This window comes from Camellia sinensis, chromosome 8, assembly GCF_055761805.1.
Source record: "Camellia sinensis isolate YWXY chromosome 8, ASM5576180v1, whole genome shotgun sequence".
NCBI classification, from domain to species: domain Eukaryota; kingdom Viridiplantae; phylum Streptophyta; class Magnoliopsida; order Ericales; family Theaceae; genus Camellia; species Camellia sinensis.
Window position 1 is genome coordinate 137150782 of NC_138968.1, and position 25871 is coordinate 137176652.

General features: G+C 33.8%; 2 protein-coding genes across 2 annotated transcripts; both read right to left on the reverse strand.

Moving 5' to 3' along the window:
• Positions 1 to 15848: 15848 nt before the first annotated feature.
• Positions 15849 to 16880, reverse strand: LOC145798093 (F-box protein At3g07870-like). The gene has a single exon (XM_082885561.1). It carries the CDS (start codon positions 16878 to 16880, stop codon positions 15849 to 15851), a length of 1032 nt encoding a protein of 343 aa, XP_082741687.1.
• Positions 16881 to 21442: 4562 nt separating this feature from the next.
• LOC145797145 (F-box protein CPR1-like) lies at positions 21443 to 23207 on the reverse strand. The gene is made up of 2 exons (XM_082883568.1): positions 21900 to 23207; positions 21443 to 21597 (listed from the first exon to the last, which is right to left on the reverse strand). Exons 1-2 carry the CDS (start codon positions 23113 to 23115, stop codon positions 21527 to 21529), a joined length of 1287 nt encoding a protein of 428 aa, XP_082739694.1. The 5' UTR covers positions 23116 to 23207; the 3' UTR covers positions 21443 to 21526.
• Between the last annotated feature and the right edge of the window lie 2664 nt (positions 23208 to 25871).

A 25871-nucleotide genomic window follows, 5' to 3' on the forward strand; every position in this document is an offset into this window, starting at 1 on the left:
GTGTAGATTATCCCTACCTCAAGTGAAGAAACTCAAAAGAGATAAAGGAGAAACTCAAAAGTGCTCAAACTCAATTTTGCTTGTATGTAGAGGAAGCCCACAAGATGCTCTAGTTCTTTATCAAAGGGGGTAGGGTAGAGAGACCTTTAGATCATGGAGTATTTGTAAAGAGAGAGTGTGTTTTAGAGAGATAAGGTGCCAGATTAGGGTTTTGGAACAAAAAGATCTAAATTTTCTATGTAAAAATGAACTCCTGTGAACTGATATACGCGACCTTCGCTTGAGCAAAGGAGTTGTCGCTCGAGCGACCAAACACAACAAGTGACCTCGCTCGAGCGCAAGGAGCGTTGCTCGAGCGCAGAATACATACCTTCAGGTATTCACAAACGCACACCATCGCTCGAGCGCAGGAAGTCTCACTCGAGCGAAGGACTTAACCTTCCCAGAAATTCTGCGTCTAGAGAAAAAGCTGAGAGCACTCAAAGTTCGCTCGAGCGCAAGAAGTCTAGCTCAAGCAAATAGGCAAGTTTTCACAAGGCTTGCTCGAGCGAAGAAGCCAAAATCTGGGCAACAACAATCTAGACCACTAACAACCAATCTGTTCCAAACGCGCCCAACATATCTCAAAGCTCAATTCAAAGAGTTAAAGGAGGAGAACAAGATTCGAACACAATATTAAACTATGAAACCCGAGTTTGGAATACATCAAAAGTCGGGTCAAAACTAGAATCGCTATAATATGTAATGGCAATTTTGTAAATAATAAAGTTTGGGTGGGGCATTTAACTCATTTAACCCCCCCTCCAACCCCAGCTGCGCACTTAAGTCAAAATCCTTAAGCACCCCATCACCAACTTTTGACATAAGTTGAAAAATAGCTTCATTTAAGCTATAAGCTGTAAACATAAAATTTCAGAACATAAACCTTACACTTTGGATCATTTACCATGTATATTATCAAGAAATCAAGACAAAATGACATACCTGAATCCATTGATAAACGGTTAAACGGAAGCGTCTGATTGTCAATAAAACCTTAATATTGACTTTGTTAGAGCCTTCTAATCCTTTCCCTTTGGTGCCTTATGTTTCTCCTTGAGAGGATTTAGAAAAACAAAACAGTATTCTTATTTTTTCACCTTGGGAAGGAATAGGGACCATAACCTTTTAAAGGTTGTAATTAGTTTTCATAACTGAAAGGTAATGAAAACCAATAAATTAACCATTATTGGTTTTAAAACTGAAAGGTAATGAAAACCAATAAATTAACCATTATTGGTTTTAAAACTGAAAGGTAATGAAAACCAACTTTAACCAATATGTTTTAATTTCTATTTCTGCCCCTCATAGAAATAGAAATTATACAACTAGTATCTACACATTAGGTCCATAACACATATACCCTTAAGCCTATTAACTAAATTGAATCACTTAAATTGTAGGCTTCTTATAAATGATAACACCACATTTAATTATGTGGTCCCATTGAGACATTATCTAACAATCTCCCACTGGACCACATATGTATCCTGAAAAATGTGCTTAACTTTAGTGAGCTCAGAAATTTGTTATTATAACTTGAGGGTATCCAAACAATCTTGTCCATTAACTATATTAATATAGGATCAAAGCGGTCTTCGTTACATCAATCCTATCTCGACCCACCAATGGTCACGTATACTAATACAGCTAAATGACATAGATCAATCATGGATGCGTAACATGGAAATTACATGTGATGTGATCCATACATGCCTATTTCCAACTGGTCCTACTTAACTTTATTGAGATCAATACTTCACAATACGTAACAGAGCGTAATAAACTGAATATTTCATTTCTGCAGAAATTAATCTAATTACATAGATAAAACTCAAGGTTGACATAAAGCAGTAATATAAATACAAACTCCCACTAAACCAGAATATTCTCAAATAGAACAACACCCATCTGAGCAGTGTGCTCATGAAAGACCTTGGGTGGTAGTCCCTTCGTAAGTGGATCCGCTATCATGGAGTTTGTCCCAATGTGCTCTATGGAAATCTGTCCACTCTGCACTCTTTCTTTTACAACTAGGAACTTTCCATGGCTTGACGAAAGTTGATTGGATCATCTTTCGACATTCCATTTTCTACCTCATGTTCCTGGAGATATACAATATAATCATCTGAAAGTGCAAATCTCCTTTCTCTAGTGGATCGCCTTAATGGCACAGATTCTTGAGGTTGAGGTTGTAGAGTTTATTCCTCAGGAACAATTACCTCATCTTGAATAGGGGTTTGAACTATATTATCTTGAACAACATTGTCTGGTTGAGGATCCGAAATTACTTCTCGAGCAATGACAGGTATAGGAACCTGTGATTGGTCAAAAGTAGTAGTAGGAAGTGGGATTACTCCTGTTTCCTCCTCAAAGACAATGTCTCTAACTAGATTTCTCCCCCCCAAACTCAACATCCTCAAAAAATGTTGCAATTACCTCATGTTCACATTAAGTTACCAAACAGATAATCTCTAAATAAATTAATTTAATGACAACATCTCAAGATACCTAGCACAACATTAATACCAAGCCTTTGGATAGTGATATTAACTGTAAGTGGTATTCTTGTTGTAATGATCAAACATTGACAATAAGTTATGTCAAATAACAAATCTATCTTTTGATGGATTTATTATTCACATTAGGTTTCCTTGACAATTGACACATGTTTATCACCACAAAATGTGTGTGTAATTCTGCCAAGTCTTAATCATGTCTTTGGACCTATAAATACCCGCATGAGATACACAGACATGAACTTCAAAACATTCCATATAAAACAATCTAGACAAGAAAGATCACTTTTGTGACATCTTGTTTGAATTGACTTATATTGAGAATGTTAGAAAATTAAATTTCTGTAGATGTTGTATGAAATTACATTAAATTTAAAGATTTCTAAATTTGTGACCCCGTATATGTTATATAATCTGCAGCAATTCCAATTATATACATATATATATAAGTGACGGTTCCAAAAACAAATAGTTTTTTTTTTTTTAATGATGTTCAAATTGAAACCGATCAAATCGCAAGATATATCTATATATATATATATATAAATACATGATGTTCATCCATTTGACAAATGAACCGCCCATCCGAATTATGTTCCATTTCCAGAAAACAAAACAGAATGTGCAGCAGAGGAAAAAACAGAAATACAAAAAACAGAATCTGATTCTAGGAAACTAAATAGGATGAATAAAAGCATATCTGTTCTGATAATACACATGATATAACCGCTCTGATACCACTTGTAAACATAAAATTTCAGAACATAAACCTTACACTTTGGATCATTTACCATGTGTATTATCAAGAAATCAAGACAAAATGACATACCTGAATCCATTGATGAACGGTTAAACGGAAGCGTCTGATTGTCAATAAAACCTTAATATTGACTTTGTTAGAGCCTTCTAATCCTTTCCCTTTGGTGCCTTATGTTTCTCCTTGAGAGGATTTAGAAAAATAAAACAGTATTCTTATTTTTTCACCTTGGGAAGGAATAGGAACCATAACCTTTTAAAGGTTGTAATTAGTTTTCATAACTGAAAGGTAATGAAAACCAATAAATTAACCATTATTGGTTTTAAAACTGAAAAGTAATGAAAACCAATAAATTAACTATTATTGATTTTAAAACTGAAAGGTAATGAAAACCAACTTTAACCAATATGTTTTAATTTCTATTTCTGCCCCTCATAGAAATAGAAATTATACAACTAGTATCTACGCATTAGGTTCATAACACATATACCCTTAAGCCTATTAACTAAATTGAATCACTTAAATTGTAGGTTTCTTATAAATGATAACACCACATTTAATTATGTGGTCCCATTGAGATATTATCTAACATAAGCTGCTAACTTAAGTTGTACCAAACAAAACATTTTAGCTTAAATTAAGTTAAAAATTGAAATAAGCAGCTTATAAGTCCTACCAAACAGAGACGTTGTTGAACACTTATCGAACACTCAGATGCCTCCATATATATTCCACTAAGCCCAATTGATACGTCTTCATATTTTATGGTTAGTACACAAATAGTGTATAATAATCATAGTAACGCATACACTTAATTTTACTATTACATTTGAGTGTGGTATTTATTTACGGTTTTTAAAAATTAATTTCACACTTACTTTTGAAAACTCTGTCCAAGGCAGAAAATTTTGAGTTAACCGGTCGTCCTCCTGAACGTCCGGCCAGTTGACTGGAACAATGCATTTTAAAATTTTTTTATGAGTTTTGAATAGAATTTTAAGTTGTATGTTTGGTTATGAGTTATAAATTTTTGTATCAAATATCATATGTCACATTAAAATTTTCCCACTCAATTCAAAACTCATTCACTAAACAAATTTTTTACACTTAAAATATAATTTCAAAACTTATAAATTCAAAATTCAATTATATTCTCAAATCATATTTAAAAAACTCTAACAAACATAACCTATAAATTGCTTCCCCCGGGTATTTTCATCTACCTACCACCTGCAACAACATGACGTGAGAACCTTATTCATTTCTTCTTTTTTTTAATAGTAAATTTATGTATTTTATGTATATAAATTATAGAGAAAATAATTGCACAATGATGACAGCAAAAAAAAAATTACAAAATTATACCTCCGTTTGGGAAGTGGGTTAACTTTTTGACTTTTTGACTATTTGGGGCTAAAAAGCCTGGTTTGATAAGGACTTTTTGACTTTTTGACTTTTTTGACTTTTTTTGTGAGAGAGGAGTATAATGATTATGGGTTGGATTTTATGTTTTGTTTTTTGTGACTATTTTAGCTCTTAACTCACCAAAACCAACTTCCCAAACTATGCCAAAAAAATATAATATTTTAATTCTTAAAATGTATACATTTTTTCATTGACTTATAATTTTTTTTATCATCCAATTGTGCTGTTATTTCTCCTAAATTACACCACGACTTAGACGGTTTTTGATACTTACTTTTTATTTTTTTATTTTTTTGAGAAATTATCATGTTATTCTTATAATATTGTGAAGTTTTTGTAACCACGTTATGAAAATTTTAAGAGTATTGAAAATAAATTTATTTGTTCACGTTGACTTAAAGTTTTTTTTTCCTTTTTTTAAAAAAATTTATAATGATTTAGCCTTCACAAAGCAAAAAAGCCTCACACCATTCTCTCTATTATATATATATATATTAAAAAGTTTAAAAAAAAAAAAAATTCAAACGATTGTACTGGCTATTTGAATTCGGTCTAGCATTCCTCATTTGGGGTAGGTTGGGTTGTTTGTTTGTTTTTTTTTTTTTTTTTTTTTTTTATAGTGATTTATATATATATATATATATATATATTTAAATTAAAACAAATTTATGTATTTAAGAAATCAATAAAAATAAATTATTTGTTGGTAACTCAAAAAATTAAATATAATATATAACTTTTTTAACTGATGATAAATAGCTTAGAGGTAAATTATATTTATCTCATTTGAGATTTAAAAAAATATAGTCAGTCCTTTATTTTTACCATAATTAGACTAAATACCCTTTTAGTATGATTAAAATGACCGAAATTAATTCTAATAATAGATAAATATTGAAATAAATAAAGATAAATATATATATATATATATAGTAGGAAATAAATGATAGTATTATTCTTTTTTCATATAACTAACAAATTATTGACAAAAAATAACTTAAATTTTGTATGAATTAAAACCTTAAGATGGCGATATAATTATGTTAAAAGAAGTATAGGAATAATTGCGTTTTTTCTAAATTTAAGAAAGAGTGAATGCAATTTACCCATAGTTTATAGACTTTTTAGAACTTTGCATCCAAACGCCCACAGGTATTCTATGATTTGCTAGGGCTTCATCACGTGACTAACTAAACCAATTTGAACAATTGGTGATTGGGAATCCAAATGACCGAAGAGAGTTGGGTTGATTGCAATAAGAGTTGTAGTGGGAAAATGATTTTTTTAATTTTTTTTTATAAAAAAATAAAAATAATAATTGAGTTGATTGGGAATCCAAATCACCTAACCGAGTTGGGTTGATTGTAATAAGTAAGGAGGTAAGAAAAATCGAAAAAACTAATCAAATCGATTGAATCGGACAAAATCGACTATATTTAGTCTGTTTTTTAACAAGAATCGATATGTGTGGTTTTTAAATTTGATTTTTTTTTTTTAGTTTTCGATTCTCTATCGATTCAAACATCTTATGCACTGAACTAAATCGAAACCAACCACTTCAATATATATTGTATTTATAATATATATATATATATATATAATCTAATAATATAATGATATTAATAAGTATAATAAATTATTAACCTCAATTAATTAATCTTATCAACTTTATAATCTAAGTTTGTAAACTCTTATTATATATAATCTTAATTCTAACTCATTATTCTTGAAACCTTAGTATTTGTTAACTTTTTTTTTTTTGTCTTTATTTTTGTTAATCTAGGAATTGAAAAGTATTTATTAAATGGATGGATTGGATATATTTGAAATGGTAGACAAATAAGTAATTTAATATTTTTATATAGATTAATGATTATATTTAAAAGTGACTCAAGTTTAAAAGGTCCTAGACCAATTAAACTACACTGAACCGAACCGTACCGTTTCAATCGGTTCGGTTTGGTACAGTTTGATGGAAAAAGTGGTTTATATCAATGTTCAAAATAATAAAACAAACATTATCAGTTTAGTGAAATGTTTTATCTAAATACCGACCATACCGAACCGATTACATCCCTAGCAATAAGGATTGCTTTGGGAAGATGATTTTTTTAGTGTTTGTTTTTCAAAATTTTTTTATAAAAAAATGAGCAAAAAAATAAAGAGAATAATTAATTTTTTGTAGTGATTTTTTAACTTTTAGGCTGCTTTAATAGGCCTAACTGGAAAATTCTCAATTAATAAGTGTTACTTTTTTCATAAAATTTTTATTTAGATAGGTCAATATAAATGAATATAATGACAATAGGACTTAATAATTTTTTTTTAAAAATGTAAAGAGGACATATTTTGTCTATATTTATTTTTATTTTTTTGATCAGCAAAGAAAAAAAACTTTATTGGTAAAGAAGAAAGCTAATACATCAATAAAGGAAAAAAAGGATGAGTGCAAAAGCATCATAGCGGGTCAAATCAATCCCAACTAGGTTGGCACTAATAAGACCGCCCAATCATATGCAACACACCATCAAGAGTTGGTGAGGAACCAACCACAACCACCCAGAACAACCACACCAAGTAAAGACTAACCAAGCCTAAACATAACAGACAACCCAAACTAGAAGCCTAATTAAAGACAGACAACTTGAAAAATCAACACCATACAACTCAAAAAAAAAAAAAAAACACCAGTAACAACATCTAACAACAGCAGAACTGAGAGCAGCACCCCTGATAACATAACTGATAGCAGCACAACCCACAAGCAGACCCAGATCACCCACAAGCAGAATTGATAGCAGCAAAATGACAGCCAAAGACAGGCAGCAGACCTCAAAGACAACCAGCAGCCACACATTCAGTAGACCTCAAAGGCAGCCAGCAACCACACAACCAATTGACAGCAGCACCCCTGCATCCCAAACCTACCAATAGCAAGGCAACCAGCAGACCAGCATCATCACCATTCAGCAGACCTCAAAGCAGCAACATATAACAAAACAGCATACTACAAACAACTTCCACACAGCATACTACAAACAGCATACAACAAACAACAATCCATACAGTTCCCCTGCAGCCCAAAATACATTAGTATCATATAGCATCAGACCTGCACTCATATGAGCTGCACCCCTTCCTCTGCACCACACAGCACCATTGAGCAGACCTCAAAGCAGCAACATATAGCAATATGACATACAACAGCATGCCTCCTATACTAGACAACCTCTTACCTGCTTCAAGTTTGTCATAATATCATGCACTGAATAATTGATACCCTTACATTTGACTTGACTCATAAGGCAATTCTGACTTTTAAAAGCTCTACCATCTCTGCAAAATCAACCTTGCCATTGTTAAATAAACAATCATTCCTTATTTTCCACAAAGACCAGAACATGGCCAAATGGACAACCTTCCAAATTTCTAACTCCTTCTTTTCAAATTTCATGCCAGACCACCATTGCAGCAAAACTTTCACAGAACCTGGAGTTGCCCACTTTACCTCCCGCCAATTTACCTCCCGTCTTGCAAAACACACAGAGCAAACTATCATTGGCAGACAGAACTCCAATCCTATGCATGAAGTCTTTAGTCTTCAATCTCTCCTTCCAGAGCTAACCAACTGAAAAACTGAGCCTTTGAAGGTGCTAAATTTCTCCACATGAACTTTGAAATGCTAACCATGAGCTCACCAAGAGACTGCATCTTTTTCCCAACTGAAGCCACAGAAAAAACACCTGAAGGTTTAGCCATCCACAAGCATGAATCCTCAGATAACTGATTTAGATTTGGTGCCTCTGACAAAAATACATGAAGCCTTTGAACTTCCTCCTCCTCCCAAGCTAAAAGTGGTCTTCTAAATGCTAACTTCCAATCACTGTCCTGCCCTTTTCGTTGATAAAAAAAACTACAAGGAGCCTTCCTTTTCAATTGATAGACTAAACAACCTAAGAAATTCACTTCTGAGACTTGTGTTGTTAAACCACCTATCCGACCAAAAATGAATCCTTTTCCCATTCCCCAAGACAATTTTAAAATTTTGTGCCAAAAACTCATCCACTACAATAAGTGATGAGCCTAATGATGCAATATCCTTCCATACCTTAACACTCATGGCATCAGTCACTAGTTCTGGAGTCCACCTACTCCCAAAACCACCAAATCTGCAACAGACCACCTGTTTCCACAATGATTTATGCTCTCTACCATACCTCCACCACCATTTTAGCATTAAACACACATTAACCTCACTCTGCCTTCTCACACCTAACCCCCCTTGAGCTGTACTTTGACACACCTCCTGCCACTTAACTAAATGAATTTTGTTTTAATGTCAGAACCTCCTCACAAAAAATTAGATTGAATCCTATCAATTGTTTTGGCAACACCAACAGGAATTTTAAAGATGGATAGGAAATACACTGGTAAACTTGACAATGCAGACTTAATTAAGGTCAATCTACTTGCAAAAGACAAGTATCTCCTCTTCCAAGATGCTAATTTCTTCTTATACTTTTCCACCACTGGTTTCCAAGTATTGCTTCTCCTTGGATTTGCCCCTAAAGGTAAACCTAGATATGTAAGAGGTAATTTCTGACTAAGGCAATTAAGTTTTTTAGCAAACTCCTTAGTTAACCCCTCTTCCACACCAATGCCACAAACCATACTCTTATGGAAATTAATCTTAAGGCCTGACACCACTTCAAAACACCTTAGAATTCTTTTGATCATAATGAGTTCATTCCATGATGCTTCACAAAAGATAATGATGTCATCTGCAAATTGTAAATGAGAGATTTTTAACCCTTGATAACCCACTAAAGCACCTTTAATCAGCCCCTTTTGTGTTTGCTCTCTCCAATAGGATATTCAAGCCTTCAGCCACTGTATTAAATAGGAAAGGTGATAGTGGATCACCTTGCCTCAACCCCTTTTGAGGAGAAAATTCTGTTGTGGGTGATCCATTTACAAGCACTGAAATCCTTGGTGTAGAGATACACTCCTTAATCCACCCCACCCATTTTTGACCAAACCCAAAATTTTGCATCATTGCTAGCAGAAACTCCCAATTAATTGAGTCATAGGCTTTCTCAAAATCCAATTTAAAAATGAGACTTTTTTGCTTTGACTTTTTCCACCAATCCACCATTTCATTGGCAATTAAAACTCCATCAAGAATGCCTTTACCACCAAGAAAGACAGTTTGAACTTCCCCTATGAGTTTAGGCAGCACTTGACTGAGTCTTCTACATAGCACTTTAGCCACCACTTTATAGATAGAACTAACCAAACTAATAGGTCTATACTCAAACAAGGCTATGGGGATCTTCTTTTTAGGAATCAAGGAAATAAAAGAGCTATTTACACCCCGAGCCATCTTCCCAATACTGTAAAACTCTTGAAACAACTTGATAAACTCTCCTTTCATTATGGACCAACATTTTTGAATGCAATACAAATTGAAGCCATCTGGACCAGGCACCTTATTTCCATCACAATCTTGAATAGCTGTCCAAATTTCTGTTTCACTAAACTGTGCCTCTAGAAGCCCCTCAGAATCTATAGGACTTATAGATAAGAAAAGGCCTTCCAACTTAGGCCTACACTTCCAACTTTCAGCAAACACTGCAATGAAGTGATTCTCCACTTCATGTCTCATCATACTTGGATCTTGCACTACAACACCATTTACTTTCACTGAATCCAAGAAATTTTTCCTCTGTCTGCTGCTTGCCATCAAGTGGAATAGTCTAGTATTCTTATCACCACTTTGGGCCCATGACATTCTAGACTTCTATAACCATATCCTCTCCTTGGTTCTTCTAAGATGCCACACTTGAGTTCTAACCTCTCTTCTTCTTTGCACTTCAGTTTCCACCAAGGATCTTGATTCAGCTTTCAAGTCCCATTCATGAAGTTCCTCAGCAACCTTTTTCAGTTGATCATCAATATTACCAAATACCTCCTTGTTCCACATTCTCAGATGTGCTCTCAAAATTCTCAATTTATGCATGAGTTTGTAACTAGGATAACCCAAAAGCTGAGCCCCCTTCCAGACCCTTTTTACTTCATTCTTGAATTGAGGGTGAGATGTCCATGCATTGATAAACCTAAAAGGTTTTGGCCCCCAATCCCGCTCATCCTCCATCAGCAGAATTGGGCAATGATCAAAAATGTCTCTGGCTAATCCTCATTGTTTAAATTTACACCTCTTCAACCACGCAAGGTCGAGCAAAAACCTATCAATCCTGCTCCACCTATCTGCCTCCATTGCATTACACCATGTGAATAATCTTCCTTGCATAGGTAAATCAGTCATCTCTAAGATTTCTATGAACTTATTAAAATCTTTCATACTCCTCTCCCTTCTTAAACACCCCTTCATTTCACTCATAAATCGAATCTCATTAAAATCACCTCCCAACCACCAAGCATTGGGGTAAAAAGGTTTCAAATTAATAAGACACTCCCATAACTTCCTCTTCTTCAAAACATCATTCGGAGCATATATATTACATATTATGCAAGGGAAAGATTGAGAAGATATACCTGAAAGGAGAATAAAATTCCTTGAACTACAGCAATCAATCAGCTGAAAAACGTTGGTATTCCAAAGGCAAAGAAGGCCACCAGCACTTCGTTCAGCATCAACCTCCACAAAACCCATATCCTCTATTGGCCATTAAGATTTTATAAAATTAACATCAACACTGGCTCGTTTTGTCTCCTGAAGCAGCAAAACATCGATTTTCCTTTCCCTCACCAAGACTTTAATTTTACTCCGTTTTTCAGGTCTTTTAAGACCCCTAACATTCCATGACATGATCTTCATAAGAGCTAACAACAGCCTCAACCCCCCTTGTTCCGACACCTTAAGCCGTCACACCTTCCCCTACAACTCGTCCCAAATCTTTTTCCTCTAGCTCAATTAGTCTTTCCACCACTTCATCTTCCTTCCCTTCACAATTTAGCCCTAATTCTTTCCCTACTGCAACCATAGCTTGACCTTTAGTAAGCAGCTGTCCTCTTCTTCTGGAATTACCACTTTGAGACACGGATAAAAAAGTAGCAACTGCTGCCGCTCTAAGGATCACCCCATTTTTTAAGCAGTTACTGAATAAAATCCCCTTCTGATTTGTCTGGGCACCTTTCCTTCTTCTTCTTTTCCTTTGGTCAACTCCTTTCATCTTTAAATCAATCCTCTTTCTTGTTCTATCAGTGGCCCTCTGCGATGGGCCACCCCTCTCATGTTTGTCTTTTTGGGCTGAGTTTCCTTTTACATATATAGGCTTGGATTGGGCTATACAATTACTCAAAGTCGAACTGACCTGCCATCTTGGCCCAATATTTATAGGCTGATCTTTAGCTCCATTTATCACAACTTCTAAATTGATATTGGGCCTACCACCCTCTGTCCCATTCAGACTATGCATAAACCCACTAGTGCACACATGGTCATCAGTCCCTTGAGCAGGCCCATGCACCTCTTTTCTTGAGCCAGCTACCTGCTCCACTCCTTCTTCAATACAGTAGCCCCCATCGTTTGTTTTCCCTGGAGCACTATCAGTTTCTTTGACAACTGAACCAGACACATAATTATTACCTTCGAGCAGGCTATCTGCCACCCTCTCCACTGTGTGATTGCCATTACTTGACACCTCAATACTTTTTTCCACATCCTCATCATCGTTCTTCTTTGCAGATGAACCACCTTCATCTTCATCTCCACCTTCTTTTCCATTATCAACGGCTTTCGGATATGCAGCATCAACTTGTCCTATGTTTTTGGATATATAATAGAGTTCAGCTTGCATATTGGATTCCAATACTTCATTTTTGTGGCGGCTATAATCACTATTGCACTGACAGATACTAACTAATGGCTCTTCATACACTTGCACTTGATAGGTCCTCACATTTCCTACTAGATTGATCACCGTATTTATGGGCTCCATAATGTTTCCTAACTTTGCCAAACAGAAAGTGCTTACCCCCAAGTGTATCTTCATGGTATTGAATTACTTCTCCCCATACAGTACCAATATCTCTGAAGGTTTTTAGACTCCAAAGATTGAGGGGAACACCCACACAAGTAATCCAGACACATCTCTCTTGATCCATACAAATCCTTTCGTCCCACTCAGATACTTGATCACTCCACTCATATATCCACTCCCGCATCCAAGCTCTTTCTTCCTTCATCTGTTGATAAGAGCTAAATGATAAAATTACTAACTTTTCTCATCCTTGTTGAACATCAACACCCTTTACATTTCTTTTCTGCATCTCCTTTTTAAAATCATGAAAAGAGAAAAATTCTTTGAGCTTCACCAACAAGCTGTCATACAGCCACCCGTTACCAGCCTCAATAGCTCTGATAGAGACTTTTTGTTTTTCTTGTTTTCTGCCATTTTGACCTCCTATTTGAACCACATCTGCATATGTCGTACCTTTATTTCCCATCAGAGGTTGTATTGGATTCCACTGCTTCTTCTGCTCCATACTTACCTCCCTTTTATTAGTTAGCATCTGTCTATGTTGATCAAATTTACTGTACTCCGCCATTTTCACTTTCAAGGCCCTATTATCACACCATAATCCATCAGTTTTTTGCCTTGCCACCTCTACAGCCACCTTGCAATCATACCTCACAAATCCAAATCTTGTTCTTGTTGTTTTCCTCATTTTCATTGGTATGAAGACATCCTTAACAACACCAAATTTGCTGAAAAGCTTAAATAGATCCCTGGGGGTCATGGACTCTGGGACTTCATCCACGAATAGAGTGACAAACTCATTCTCCCTTAATCGACCAGCTTGATTACTCATCTTTCTTCTTCTCAGAACCAGATTCCACTCTTTTCTTTCCATATTTCTATCTTATTTCTTCTTTCAGTGTGAATACATATTTTTGTCACTTGGATCAAAATTTTAGTACAATACAACAAAATCACTCATATGCTATGGATCAACTATTTTATGATGAATAGATGAAGAAAATGTTGGAAAGAATTTTCTTTTTGAAACCACTCGCTTCTTCTTCTTATTAGTGAAATTTTATATTGTGTTTGACTTTTGTATTTATGAAGAGAAAAAAAGGAAGGAAAGAAACAAAGATAGATAAAGAAAAATAAGTAGAAACTATATGCATGTTTTTTAAATTTAAAAATCTTTTATTTTCTTTTTTTCTTCGCAAATCACTCCACAAATCTAAACTTAAAACACAACCTATATAAATTAGATATTGGGTATAATGGTTAAGCCAAATGATTATTACTCCTAATCAAGGAAATTGAAAATGTAATAATGTTTCTTGATCTCATTTTTATTTGCATATGTACATGACCTAGAAAATTATTAAATCAATCCTAATGACTATGTAGCTATGAATCAAAAAATAAATAAATCCTAACCACTCTGGCTTCGTTTGGGAAGAAGGGTTGGGTTGGGTTGGGTTGGGTTGGGTTGGGTTGGGTTTGGGGCTATTTTAGCTACAAAAAGACAAAATAGGCTTTTTAGCTCAATAAGACAAAACATCATATCCAACCCATAATCATTACATTCTCTCTCTCAAAAAGTCAAAAAAGTCAAAAAGCCCTTCTCAAACGAGATTTTTTAGCCCCAGGCTAAAATAGCTAAAAAGCCAAAAAGTCTAAAAGCCAATCCATTTCCCAAATGAACCCATAAATTTCCATTGACATATAAGGTGATGGCACAAAAATTTCAATTTTAGAGCCATAAAACCATCTCTTCAACAAAAAAAGGCATTTCACAACATCAAAAACAAAAACAAAAAAGCATTTCATCTTCTTCCTAAACCTATAGGTCTCAAAATTAAACGGGACTTGTTTTTCTTCTTTACATTTCGTTTGTATTACGCCGTTTGACCTCTTGAATAGTCTTTAGCATAGCATTTCCAAGGGTTAAGAAGAGAAAAATAAAGAGTAAGATAAATGAAAGTCTTGTGTGTTCATGAAATTTGCCCCCTTTTTTTATAAAAAAAAGTGGCTACCAATTCATCATCCATTCCTACAAGATAAAAATAGAAAAATCATGAAATGACAAACCAAGCCATCGCAATTCTTATCCTCATCAGTTATCACTCTATATTTTAAGGATCAAAATGCATCCTCTAATGTAATCTCATTCTTGCATCGTCCTCTTTTGGTGAGATGTTATACTGTTTTCTGTTACCTCAGACCTAACTATAAATATTCATCAATAGCATGTAACATGTGAAAAGAACTCTGTTTTCAAAGCAGAAACAAGCAAATAATTAGTAGGAAACCCAAACAAAAATAATAAAACTGTTTTTTTGAAAAAAAAGCTATGCTATCTTGGCCACAATTTACTTTATTTCTAGTTTTATTGAGGACTTTGCCAGATAACAAGGCTTCTTCAAACCAATGACGGATTCAAGATTATCACTACGGGGATGCAAAAGTATGTTTGGGATGCAATTCTTTATATATTTTAATTATTTTAAATTTTCTAAAATAATTAAGAAGTTAAATGATGGCAAAATTAAGAATGGTTTCTTTTACATTTCATTGACTTGACAAGTATACTGCAAGTTTTATCTTCAAATCGAATCAAATCAAAAGGCAAACTTCTACAAAGGTCAAAGGAATCCAAGTTTAGCTGCATATGAAGGACTAAAAACCCCACCTTTGTTGACAACTACATGTACAATTGAAACAAAAAAAATAAAAAATGGAGCTAACAAATCAGAAGTTTGAACAACCTAGCATTTACTGTTAAAAAAATAAAAAAAATAAAAAATAAAAAAAAAAACACTAGTATTTACATTGCTATTGATATCTAGCTTTGATCAGTGTATTTGGTAGTTCTCAAAAAAACCAAAATTTCCAGCAATATATTAGAAACAAGAACCTAAAACTTTATTAAATGTACACTTGAATCTTGTCTGCTCTTCTTAATCTTCCCTGTTTCATTCAAAGTTACTGTTTTTCCTCCTCAACATTAGCCTCTTCAGTCAGAAGTTTTTGTGCATCATTTCATTCCCCAAGTAAAACCAAGCTAGGAATGTAGGCATGCACACAAAGTAAGAAATGAACAGCATGAAGCCCAAGATCCCTACGTCATTGATTCTTGGGATTATATGCAATCAATCCATTCCTTGAAGACAAAACAACTTCACCATTTCCCCTCAAGAAAAGTACCTCTCCCATTTCCACCGTATCAATGGTGTATAGTTTGGTCCAAGACTCTACCTTACCATACTCCTTCACCCATACAAAACATTTACTAGAAGAAATGTAAGGCTCATGGCACACAACAATTGACTTCCTAAATTCTGCAATAGACAATGTCAAAGGATTCAATTTAACAAGACTTTCCGGCAAATTCAACTCTCCAAATACCTCATCCCTCAAATCAAATAACAAAATCAAAGCATTAGACCTATTCTTATCAACCGGGACCCAATTGATGGTTCCATCAACGAAAGCTTGAGATGAATTATAATGTACGAGGCACATAGGCGCAACAACACCAATGTCTGTCCAAGAACCCAAACGAAGTGAGTAAAGCTCAATGAAAGGGGGTTTTTTCAAGAGAAAATGATCAAGACCCTCTTCAAAATAGGTCAATTTCAACACCTTAAAATCTATAGTTTTGGGATCAAACCCAAATCCAATAACTTGACTAGCTGGACCTTGAAGCCAATTAGTTGAAGTTCTTGGCAATGGAAGAGTCAATGACTTCTTGATGATTGGGTTCCACGAAATCACATTGTTCATGATACAATAGAAATCATCTGAGAGACATACCAGACCATTACAAGAACTAACAATTTGAAAAGCTTTATTGAAACCCCGAAAAGGGAATTGAAGCTCAAAATGATGCGAATCGACTGGATCATCATTGTTACTCCAATGTATGGTATAGTGCTCCTGATGAATTTCGATGTCGTCTAAGTGTCTGATGAGTAGAGGATGACTGTTGTTGGATTTGGAAACAATAAGGGTTCGATTGAGGTATCTGTTACTGAAATGAGGGCTAGTGATTAGAGAACACCATGCTTTGGAAACGCACATGAATTGAACGACAGTGTTGATTGGTAGTCTTATGAGTATTTTAGTCAACAGTTCCTTTGGTAGATTGTCCAGCATGGTTCAAGTTAGGGATTGAGATTTCTTGGAGCTTCTTGAGAGAGAGAGAGAGAGAGAGAGAGAGAGAGAGAGAGAGAGAGAGAGAAAGCTTCTTGAATGGGAGAGAGAGAGAGAGAGAACATAGATATGAGTAGAGTGGGAAATGTATTTTTGGGTGCCTCTATTTACACACCACCTTTCATCTCAAGGCATACCACTACTCAATGCACACCTTTAGTAATTTGATAAATAAGAAATTTGTCCAATACACACTGCAATCTTCCATCTTTACCCTTATTCACACACTCTATCTACAATCTTCCATCTTTACCCTTACTCACTCACATACCCATCCACAATCTTTACTCATCCATATTCTACACATCCACTTCAAAAACACACACAATGTCCCCCTCCATTCTTTGTTTCATTGTCATCCCAGAGGTTTAGGAACCAGTCTAAACCGATCTCCATTCATGCTGAAGATGACTTCACTCCATTCTCCTCTGGTTCACGATCCCCTCCATGGATGCACAGTTCTGGAAAAAAAAAAAAAAAAAAAGTGTTATAAGTGTTCAAAAATACAGAGTCAAGCTAAGTTCAAAAGTTCAACTGTTGAAAACCGAACAAATGCTATAAGTTTGAAACTTATTAACCGAACATGTGGACTATGTTCGACACTAGAAAATCGAATAATTAGAACTTTTTCGGTTGTAGGTAGTCGAACATTAGTACATTGTTCAAATTTGGGTATCCAAACGAATACAAACGGTTTACCAATCAGCAATACATGAAAACGACCAAAATAAAAAAAAAAAAAAAAAAACTAACCTTTTTCTTGCTCCATTGTTCCAAACCAATATTGCCAAATGCATCCATCATTCAGTCCAATCAAAATCTTCAATAATACGTACATTTTTTTATTGTTTCTTTAAGGGTTTTTTATTTTTTGTTTTTGGGTTCTTGAGTTCTTGAGAGAGAAGATACATAAAGAACATTTCAGAAGAGAGGTGTGTATTGTATTTATTATTGTCCTTTATAGTAATTTTACATAAGGTGCATATTATAGCCCTTTATCCTTTGTGGTCATTTTACATTAGGTTAATATTGTAATAAAAAATAAACTAATTAATGGTGTGACTTGAGATGAAAGGTGGTGTGTAAATAGAGACGCCCTGTATTTTTGTATCTCTGCAATTGCATTGACTTTTGTTTCAGGGTAGCAATCGTTTTTTTTTAGTGTTTTTTTTGGTTAATGGGTAGGAATTGTTTGGGAGTTGAGATTTTAGTAACCCTTTTGATATTTATTAGTCATAAGTTAAAGATTTTTTTTTTTTTTTTTCTTTGGTGAATGTTAAGTTAAAAGATTTCATTTCACTCACTCACTCATTTTAATATTTTTTTTTATAGTTTTTAGTTAAAAAATTTTAAAAAAATCATTACGAACATCTTTTTTTCATCTCATATTTTAATTAAAAAAATCTATTCCTAAACGTTTCCTAAATTATTCTTACCCCTTCTAAAGTTTAAAAAAAAAAAAACAATTAGTCTTATAATTTTGATATGATTACATTAACTTTTTTAAAATAAGACTAAAGCAAAAAAATATATATTTAATGTAGATATTTGACATACACTGAAATAAATAAATAAGATTTGCATATTAACATAATTACATTATACCAAGGGGAAAGACTATTACACACCCGGGTGTATACCATATGCACTTATAATTACAGAAGAAAATAGTATAATTTTATACTTTTTGAGTTATAATATAAAATTTAAAAAAAAAAAAAGTCATAATCAAACACACAAAAAATCATAATCAAAATTTCAAAATAATATCTTAATTAAAGAAAAAAATTGATCATAACTAAAGAAGAAAATAATATAACTAAGAGTGTATATAATATGGGATGTGTATAATAGAATTTTCTTATACCATGTCTTTCCAACTCTTTCACCGGTGGCAATTTTGGAAGGGTAAATTCATCTATTGCCATCCGTGCTCATGATTCATTATCACATCTCCATTGTCACTACTTTCTTAATTTTGTTTTGTGTTTTTGCCGCCCGGTCAGCTCCAAAATTATCAAGAACTTTTTTCTTGGTCATGCTCAAATCATTAGTAATGCGGTTGTCTAGTTCTAAATATTTCATATTTGTAAGAAATAAGATGGCAGTTTCCTGCTACTTTTCAAGTTCTTCGATGTCATTGTCTCCACCCAAAGTTGTGGCATGTTTCTAGGTCTTCCTTCATTCTTTTTCTTTTTCTTTCCCTCAATGAGTTTCAGATTTGTAAATTTCTTCAAGATATTTTCTTTTGGGTTGTGTAAATTTTTCTGGTTCTGTATTAAACAAGAACATATCATGACTTGAATTATCTATATGCATTTGTGCAAGTTAGATGTCCAAACTTAAATCGTACTAGAATTTATAATTTGGGAGTGTAACCTGAAAAGGAAAAAATAAAAATAAAGGGAAAGAATGAGAAATTGGCACCGGATTCTTTTAGGCCATGTTTGTTGAGCCTCTTAAATGGTGGGATTGAAAAAGGGGTGTGGTACTAAGGGCCCTATCGAATTGCTAATCCCACCTTTGCAAGATTAGTATTTCTAGGACAGTTGGGATTCACAATCCAATCTTATAGAATTGAATGATTAAACATTATTTTGCCCTCATTTTATAAAAATAACAAAATCACTTTCTTATATAATGAGATCTTTTACATAATGTCATAAACTTAATCCTAACCAATTAATATGACCATATACTAGTTACATAAATAAACGCAATTTATCTTATATATCTAACCACTATTCTAATAATCTCATCACTCTTTCAATCTAGGAGATTAAACTTTTATGCATTTCCGTCTTGTTAATTGTTTTGCTTTACCACTGAAACCATGACTACTCACCAGCAGAATATAACTCAAGGAAGGGGATCCGCAAAGGATAACGGATGCTTCAGTTATACTATTGTGACTCCATCACAAGTCCTTAGAAAACCCAATCACTACTCCAACGATAATACATAAATTAATGAAAGTTTTAAGAGGCTTTACACACAAAATGATGTAAAAGGCGGAATAAGTCTCTGTTCTACAGAGAATAGAAAAAAAGGTGAGGCATCAAAAAACAAAAACTAACTCTGTGGAGGTGATGCAGGAGCTACTGACAGTCCCACAACAAAGCTTTCTTCACCCCGTTTCATGGTCCTATTTCCTGCAAAGATCATGTATATTCAACAATAAAATACACGAAAATTGTCACGCAAAGAAACCATAATTACCAAATTCAATATGATTTTGAGTAATTGTACATTGTCTACAAAGTCTATTTATTTTCCAAATTAAAATTTTCGTTCCGGTTTAATTAAATTTTGTAGAATATATTGAACTTCTCTTTACCTATAATTCCTATCATTTTTAACAATGAGAACTATCAAAAGTTTCGAAAGATTCACCCTGACTTCCCTTTCGGAAGTTCCTATCATTTTCATCGTAACTTTCTAAGTGACCACAAAATTGCAATAGTAATAATAATGGATTTAATTATCCCGCACACAGATTCCAATATTTTGGCAAATATGATGCTGTCATCTACAATCATCAAATGAAAAGATTCATTTTAATGTTTAAAAGCTACGTGAGTTGCGGCAGGGCTTTTGATGTTCAAGTTCCAAGCTAGGGCTTCAGCAAATAAATATAATTTGGCAAACTAGAAACTTTCCTTTATCTAATTCCTTTAAAAATTAAATCTTTCCACAGGAATCCCATAAATTAAATTGCAAGAACTGGGTTGAGAAACATTTCACGACTATCCAATCCAAATTATCACAAATAAAAACTTCTAAGGTCCAATCTAAAAATTATCTCTCAAGATGTTAGAGGCTTTTTCCATTAAATAGTGAGCAAGTCAGCATTATATCTCTTTTTTTTTTTTTTTTGTGGGTGGGGGGGAGATAAATGTCGGCATTGCATCTCAGTTATACGCCAATCTCTCCAGCTCTCCAGTTGGAAAAAAGTTTCGTTGGAAAGAAGGGATTATTTTTCTTTAAAAAAAAAAAAAAAAAAAAAAAAGCACTGATTGCACTGAAAAGGTGTTTGAAATAACTTTTAAAAATTAAGTAGCAGATAAGAATTGGTTCAAAATCGTTTCATAATCCTAGAATGTAGAATATGAGCATTAAAATTACATTCATGTTTTGCTATTTTCATTAGAAAACAAACGGAGCAAAGGTGTATTTGGGTTCCCTCCAAAAAATTCCACTGTGGAGAACACGACAATTTTGAGTAACCAAAGCCCGTATGCGTCTTCATGAAGCAAGCCACAGGTTTTTTTAACCGCGGATCATAATTGTCTAATTCTCAATGCTTATCATGAAAACCACCACCCCCACCAAACAGGGCTAATCTAGTCAATATAAATTCAACCACCCAAGAAACAGATTGCAGTGACAATAACATCATCATAGATATAAATGGTAAAGTAATACTTCAAACATAGAATCTATAGGAAGACAAATGTTCCAAAAGTATAAAAATATCAGAGTTGAACGCATATTTCTTGAAAGAAGACTTCACTACATTTATATCTAGTTAAAGACTATATGCAAACAGGCAACTAATAAAGGAATGGCTTGCCTCAATGCCTCCACTTCTAACATTTTCCCATTCCCGCCTTTCCCAGCTTCCTAGTCTTGAGCTTGAGCTTCCGTTGTAGCCACAACCCTAAGACACAAGAGAATACACATAAGAAACGAAATAATACTGAAGTTAAAAGAAACTATTACTCACAACGGAGCTACTGATGTCAATTTGCACAAACTGATCTTTTTCTCCTAAAACATAATTCATGCATACTCAGTGATTGCAATGGGTTAGCAGCATTTAAAAGATGTTGCCTTGATTCAACATAATGTTTTGGTGTTCAAAAGTATACGTATGTCTATTCCACATCCATAACATGAACAAATAGCAACAGCAAATGTAAGCTATAAATTAATCAAGAACAAGTAAGAATCATATCTCGCCTTTTGTTCCCATTAAAAATGTACGTTGCCTGTTCTTCCTGTTCTTTGTTGCTGTTCTTTTTTGTTCAGTTTCCTTAACAAATTCATGCCTCCCTGAGAGTCCGTTCGACCCCCTGACTAAGACCAGGCTCTCAACATAAGTATCCACATAAAACAAGTAGCCAATACCATGGATTCCATGATTCTTCTTTTCTTTTGTTTCAGGGTCATAAGACACCAAATTTCCACTACTTACCAAAAAGACTTCACTGTTCTTCCTAAACCCAATAACCGGCCCCAAACTTCCCTGATAATCGATGATAGCAAATAGTTTAGTCCACGACTCAACTACACCATACTTTTCCATCACCCACATGTCATATCCTTTGTTAGCACTAGAGCAAACATGATGCATCACACAAAGTGATTCCCCAAATACGTTGATCTTCAGGTTTGTCCAGCGCTGGGCAGCCAAGCTATCTGGTAGAAAAACCTGCCGGAACAGCTCATCACACATATTGAAAGTCACAATCAAACTGCAGCGAAAACTTCCATTTGTTTTCCGATCATATGCAATCCAATGTACAGCCCCATTGATATAAACCTGTGGTGATCGCTCGGGAATAATGCTTTGAAGACCACAATAACTAATGCTTTGCCAACATCCCCTGCTGACCGAGTAAAGCTCAACCTCGGGTGGAACAATTTCAAAACCATCACCATCTTCGACATAGGTAACCCTAGCCACTTTACATTCATGATTGATTGAATCAAACCCAAACCCAATTGAATGCATAAAAGGGCCATGGGTTTGAAAAACAACACTGGGTCTTGGGAGGTTAAAAGATTTTCTAATTGATGGGTTCCATAAAATGATGGTGTGTACATAGCACATGTGATCATCAGACAAGCAAACCACACCATTGCAACTACCCACAATCCTGAAATACGAATTTACGCTATGAAATGGAAAATCAAGCTCAGCATATTCATCGAGTGTGGGATTGTCATGGTGTATTGAGAAATGCTCTTTCCTAGGACGCTCAGAGCAATGTCTAAGCAGTAATAATGGTGGGTCTTGTTGTTTGTTTCGATTGAGGTGTGTGGAAATGAAACTAGGGCTAGTGATGAGAGAGTACCATGATTTGCAGACACTTGTGCATCGAAGGAGGGTCTTGATGGGGAGTGCTGAGAGGATGTTATCAATCCACACTTCTTCGGGTAGATAGTCGGACATTACTTCTTCTTCTACCCTTTTTGTTTGCACACACAGATGTGAGAGGAAACTTCTTCGATTTTGGTTAATTAGGGCTCGTTTGGCGGCATAATGTTTTTGTTAGAGAGTGTTTGGTTCGGCTGATAAAATTTGAATAAAATATATTTATATTTTATCTAATTTTATACTTTTTTTTTTCTGATTTTATCTATTAGGAATTTTTTAATTTCGAAAATTTTTAAAGAATTTATCTTTAATAAAACAAATAATTTTTCAAAATAGTTACTTTTTAAATCTTTCAGGGGGAGACAAAAAAATTGACTTGCAAAGTTGGGTTTGGACTTTTTTTTGTTTAAAATTCATAAAAAAGATAAAATAAACTAAAATAGTTAATAAGATAAAATGTCATATTAAATTCATAATCATTTTATTTTTTTCTCTTACAAACATCACATCTAATTATAAAAAAATTTAATTCTCTTTAGAAACACAACAATTTTATCCAACTAAAATAACTAAAAATTAAAATAATTTACTAAAATAACTAACTTCAGAAAGAAGACCGATGATATGGGTCGAGAGGAAGTTCCTAAACGAGACCAATGATGCGGGTAGAGAGGAAGTCTCATATAATATGAGAAATGTTATGGGTGCACTCCCCCTACCTACAATTTGCACCTTATTATGAAATGCATAATTTTATAATAAAATTTCATCACATTAATTATAAAATACGTATCTCATTACAAATTGATATAATAAAAAATATCATAATCAAGTCATAAATGTTTTCAACATCAAGCACAAAATTATGAATATCTTATTATGTCAATTTGAGACGAGATTATATATTCTATAATTGATGTTATAAAAATTTATGATAAAGTTACATACTTTTATGTAACGTGCAAAGATATTCACCTAAAGGAGTGCACACCATGGTAAAATTACAAATCTTTTACCATGTTCCAATGTCATTAGGCCATGTTTGCAAAGCCTCTCAAGGAGTAGGATTGAATTAGCAATCTCATGGTCCCATCTTTGTGGGATTAGTATTCTCATGACAATTATGATTCACAAATTAATCTTATGCTCTTATTTTATAAAAATAACAAAATTATATATAATAATTTTTTTTTTTACATAATTTCATAGATACAATCTTAATAAACTAATATCTTTATATTAGTGCACAAACAAATGTAAGCCTCCATTCTAATAATATCATACTCAAACTGACTATACTTATATCTCACCTAACCTAACCCACCAATCAAACAGGTAAAATATAGAACCAACTATTTGCCCCATCAACTTACAAGCTTTGCCACACTCTTTTTCGATCTTGGAGATTAACCTGTTATACATTTCCTTCTTGTTAAATGTTCTGTTTTATCACTGAAATCAAGTTGACTACTCCCAACCAAATATAAATCAAGCAATGAAGATCCTCGGGGGATAAAGGATGATTCAGTCATACTATTAATTACGACTCCATCACAATTCTTGAGAAAACCCGATCACTACTCAAACGATAATGCATAGATTAACGAAAATTTAAGAGGTTTCATAAACAAAATGAAATAAAAGGAGGCCTTTCTAAGTCTCTGTTCTACAGGGAATACAAAAAGGATGAGGCATCAAAAAAACAAAAGCTAACTCTATCGAAGTTATGCAGGTGCTGATGACAGTCCCGCAGCACACTACTAGAAAAATGACTTTTTGCGTCTATGTTTTTTAGACTGATTATTTTACTGTCGCAAAAAATCACTTTTTACATTAAAAAAATCACAAAATCATTTAACCCAATCGTGTTCTTAACTTTTAAAAAAAAAAAATCATCTAAAACTAGACCTATCTCTCCCTTTCACTCTTTATTTTCCAAATTTGTCTCCAACGGTGGTGTACCTCATTTCCTGTTGTTGCCTAATCTCTCTCTCTCTCTCAAAATCTCTCTCTCGCTCGACTCTCTCTCACTCGAATCTCATTGTCCAAATCTCTCTCGCTCGACTAAATTTGAATCTCACTTGAATCTCACTCTCAAGATTTGAAGATTTTGATCGATTTGTTGATGAAGATTTGAAGATTTTGATCGGCTGTTGATGAAGATTTCGATCGATTCATAATCAAGATTCATAATCGGTAAGCTACTTTCTATGTATGAATCCAACTCTCTGTCTCTCTCGGTAATCTAGCGTGTTTGTTTCATGCCTAGTTGTTGAATTTCTATGTTGATTTATTCTGAATTTCTGTGTTGATTTCGATAGGTCTTTAATTCTTGTTGTTTGATTTATTAGGTGATTCATCTTGTTTTTGTTAATTTAAAGTTATACAGATAGATAGAGACATGATTTTGGTGATTGATCTTGTTTTTGCTAATTTGTTGGCTTATTTCTGGTGTTTTACCAGATTCTATGAATGAATATTAATCATAGAATATTAATCAAAAATTGATGAATGAATAGGGACTATAGAACTGTATGTCAGTCGTAATCACTTTTCATTGATATTCCTAGAGTTACTATAGTACACAAACCAAAATACTAAAACAATGTCAAGTTGAAATATTCCATTCCTTATTGACTCTAAAAGAGCACAAATTCACGTGTAAATGAATATATTCAAACTAACACATGGTGGATCTGAGGAATGGAAGAAGCAGAACAAAGAAGAATAATCACTTATGCTAATGACATCAAGGTGATATGTGAAAAGAAGGAAAAAGACATAAAAAATAGAGAAGAAAAAAAAAATAGCATAGCCATAATAAACCATGG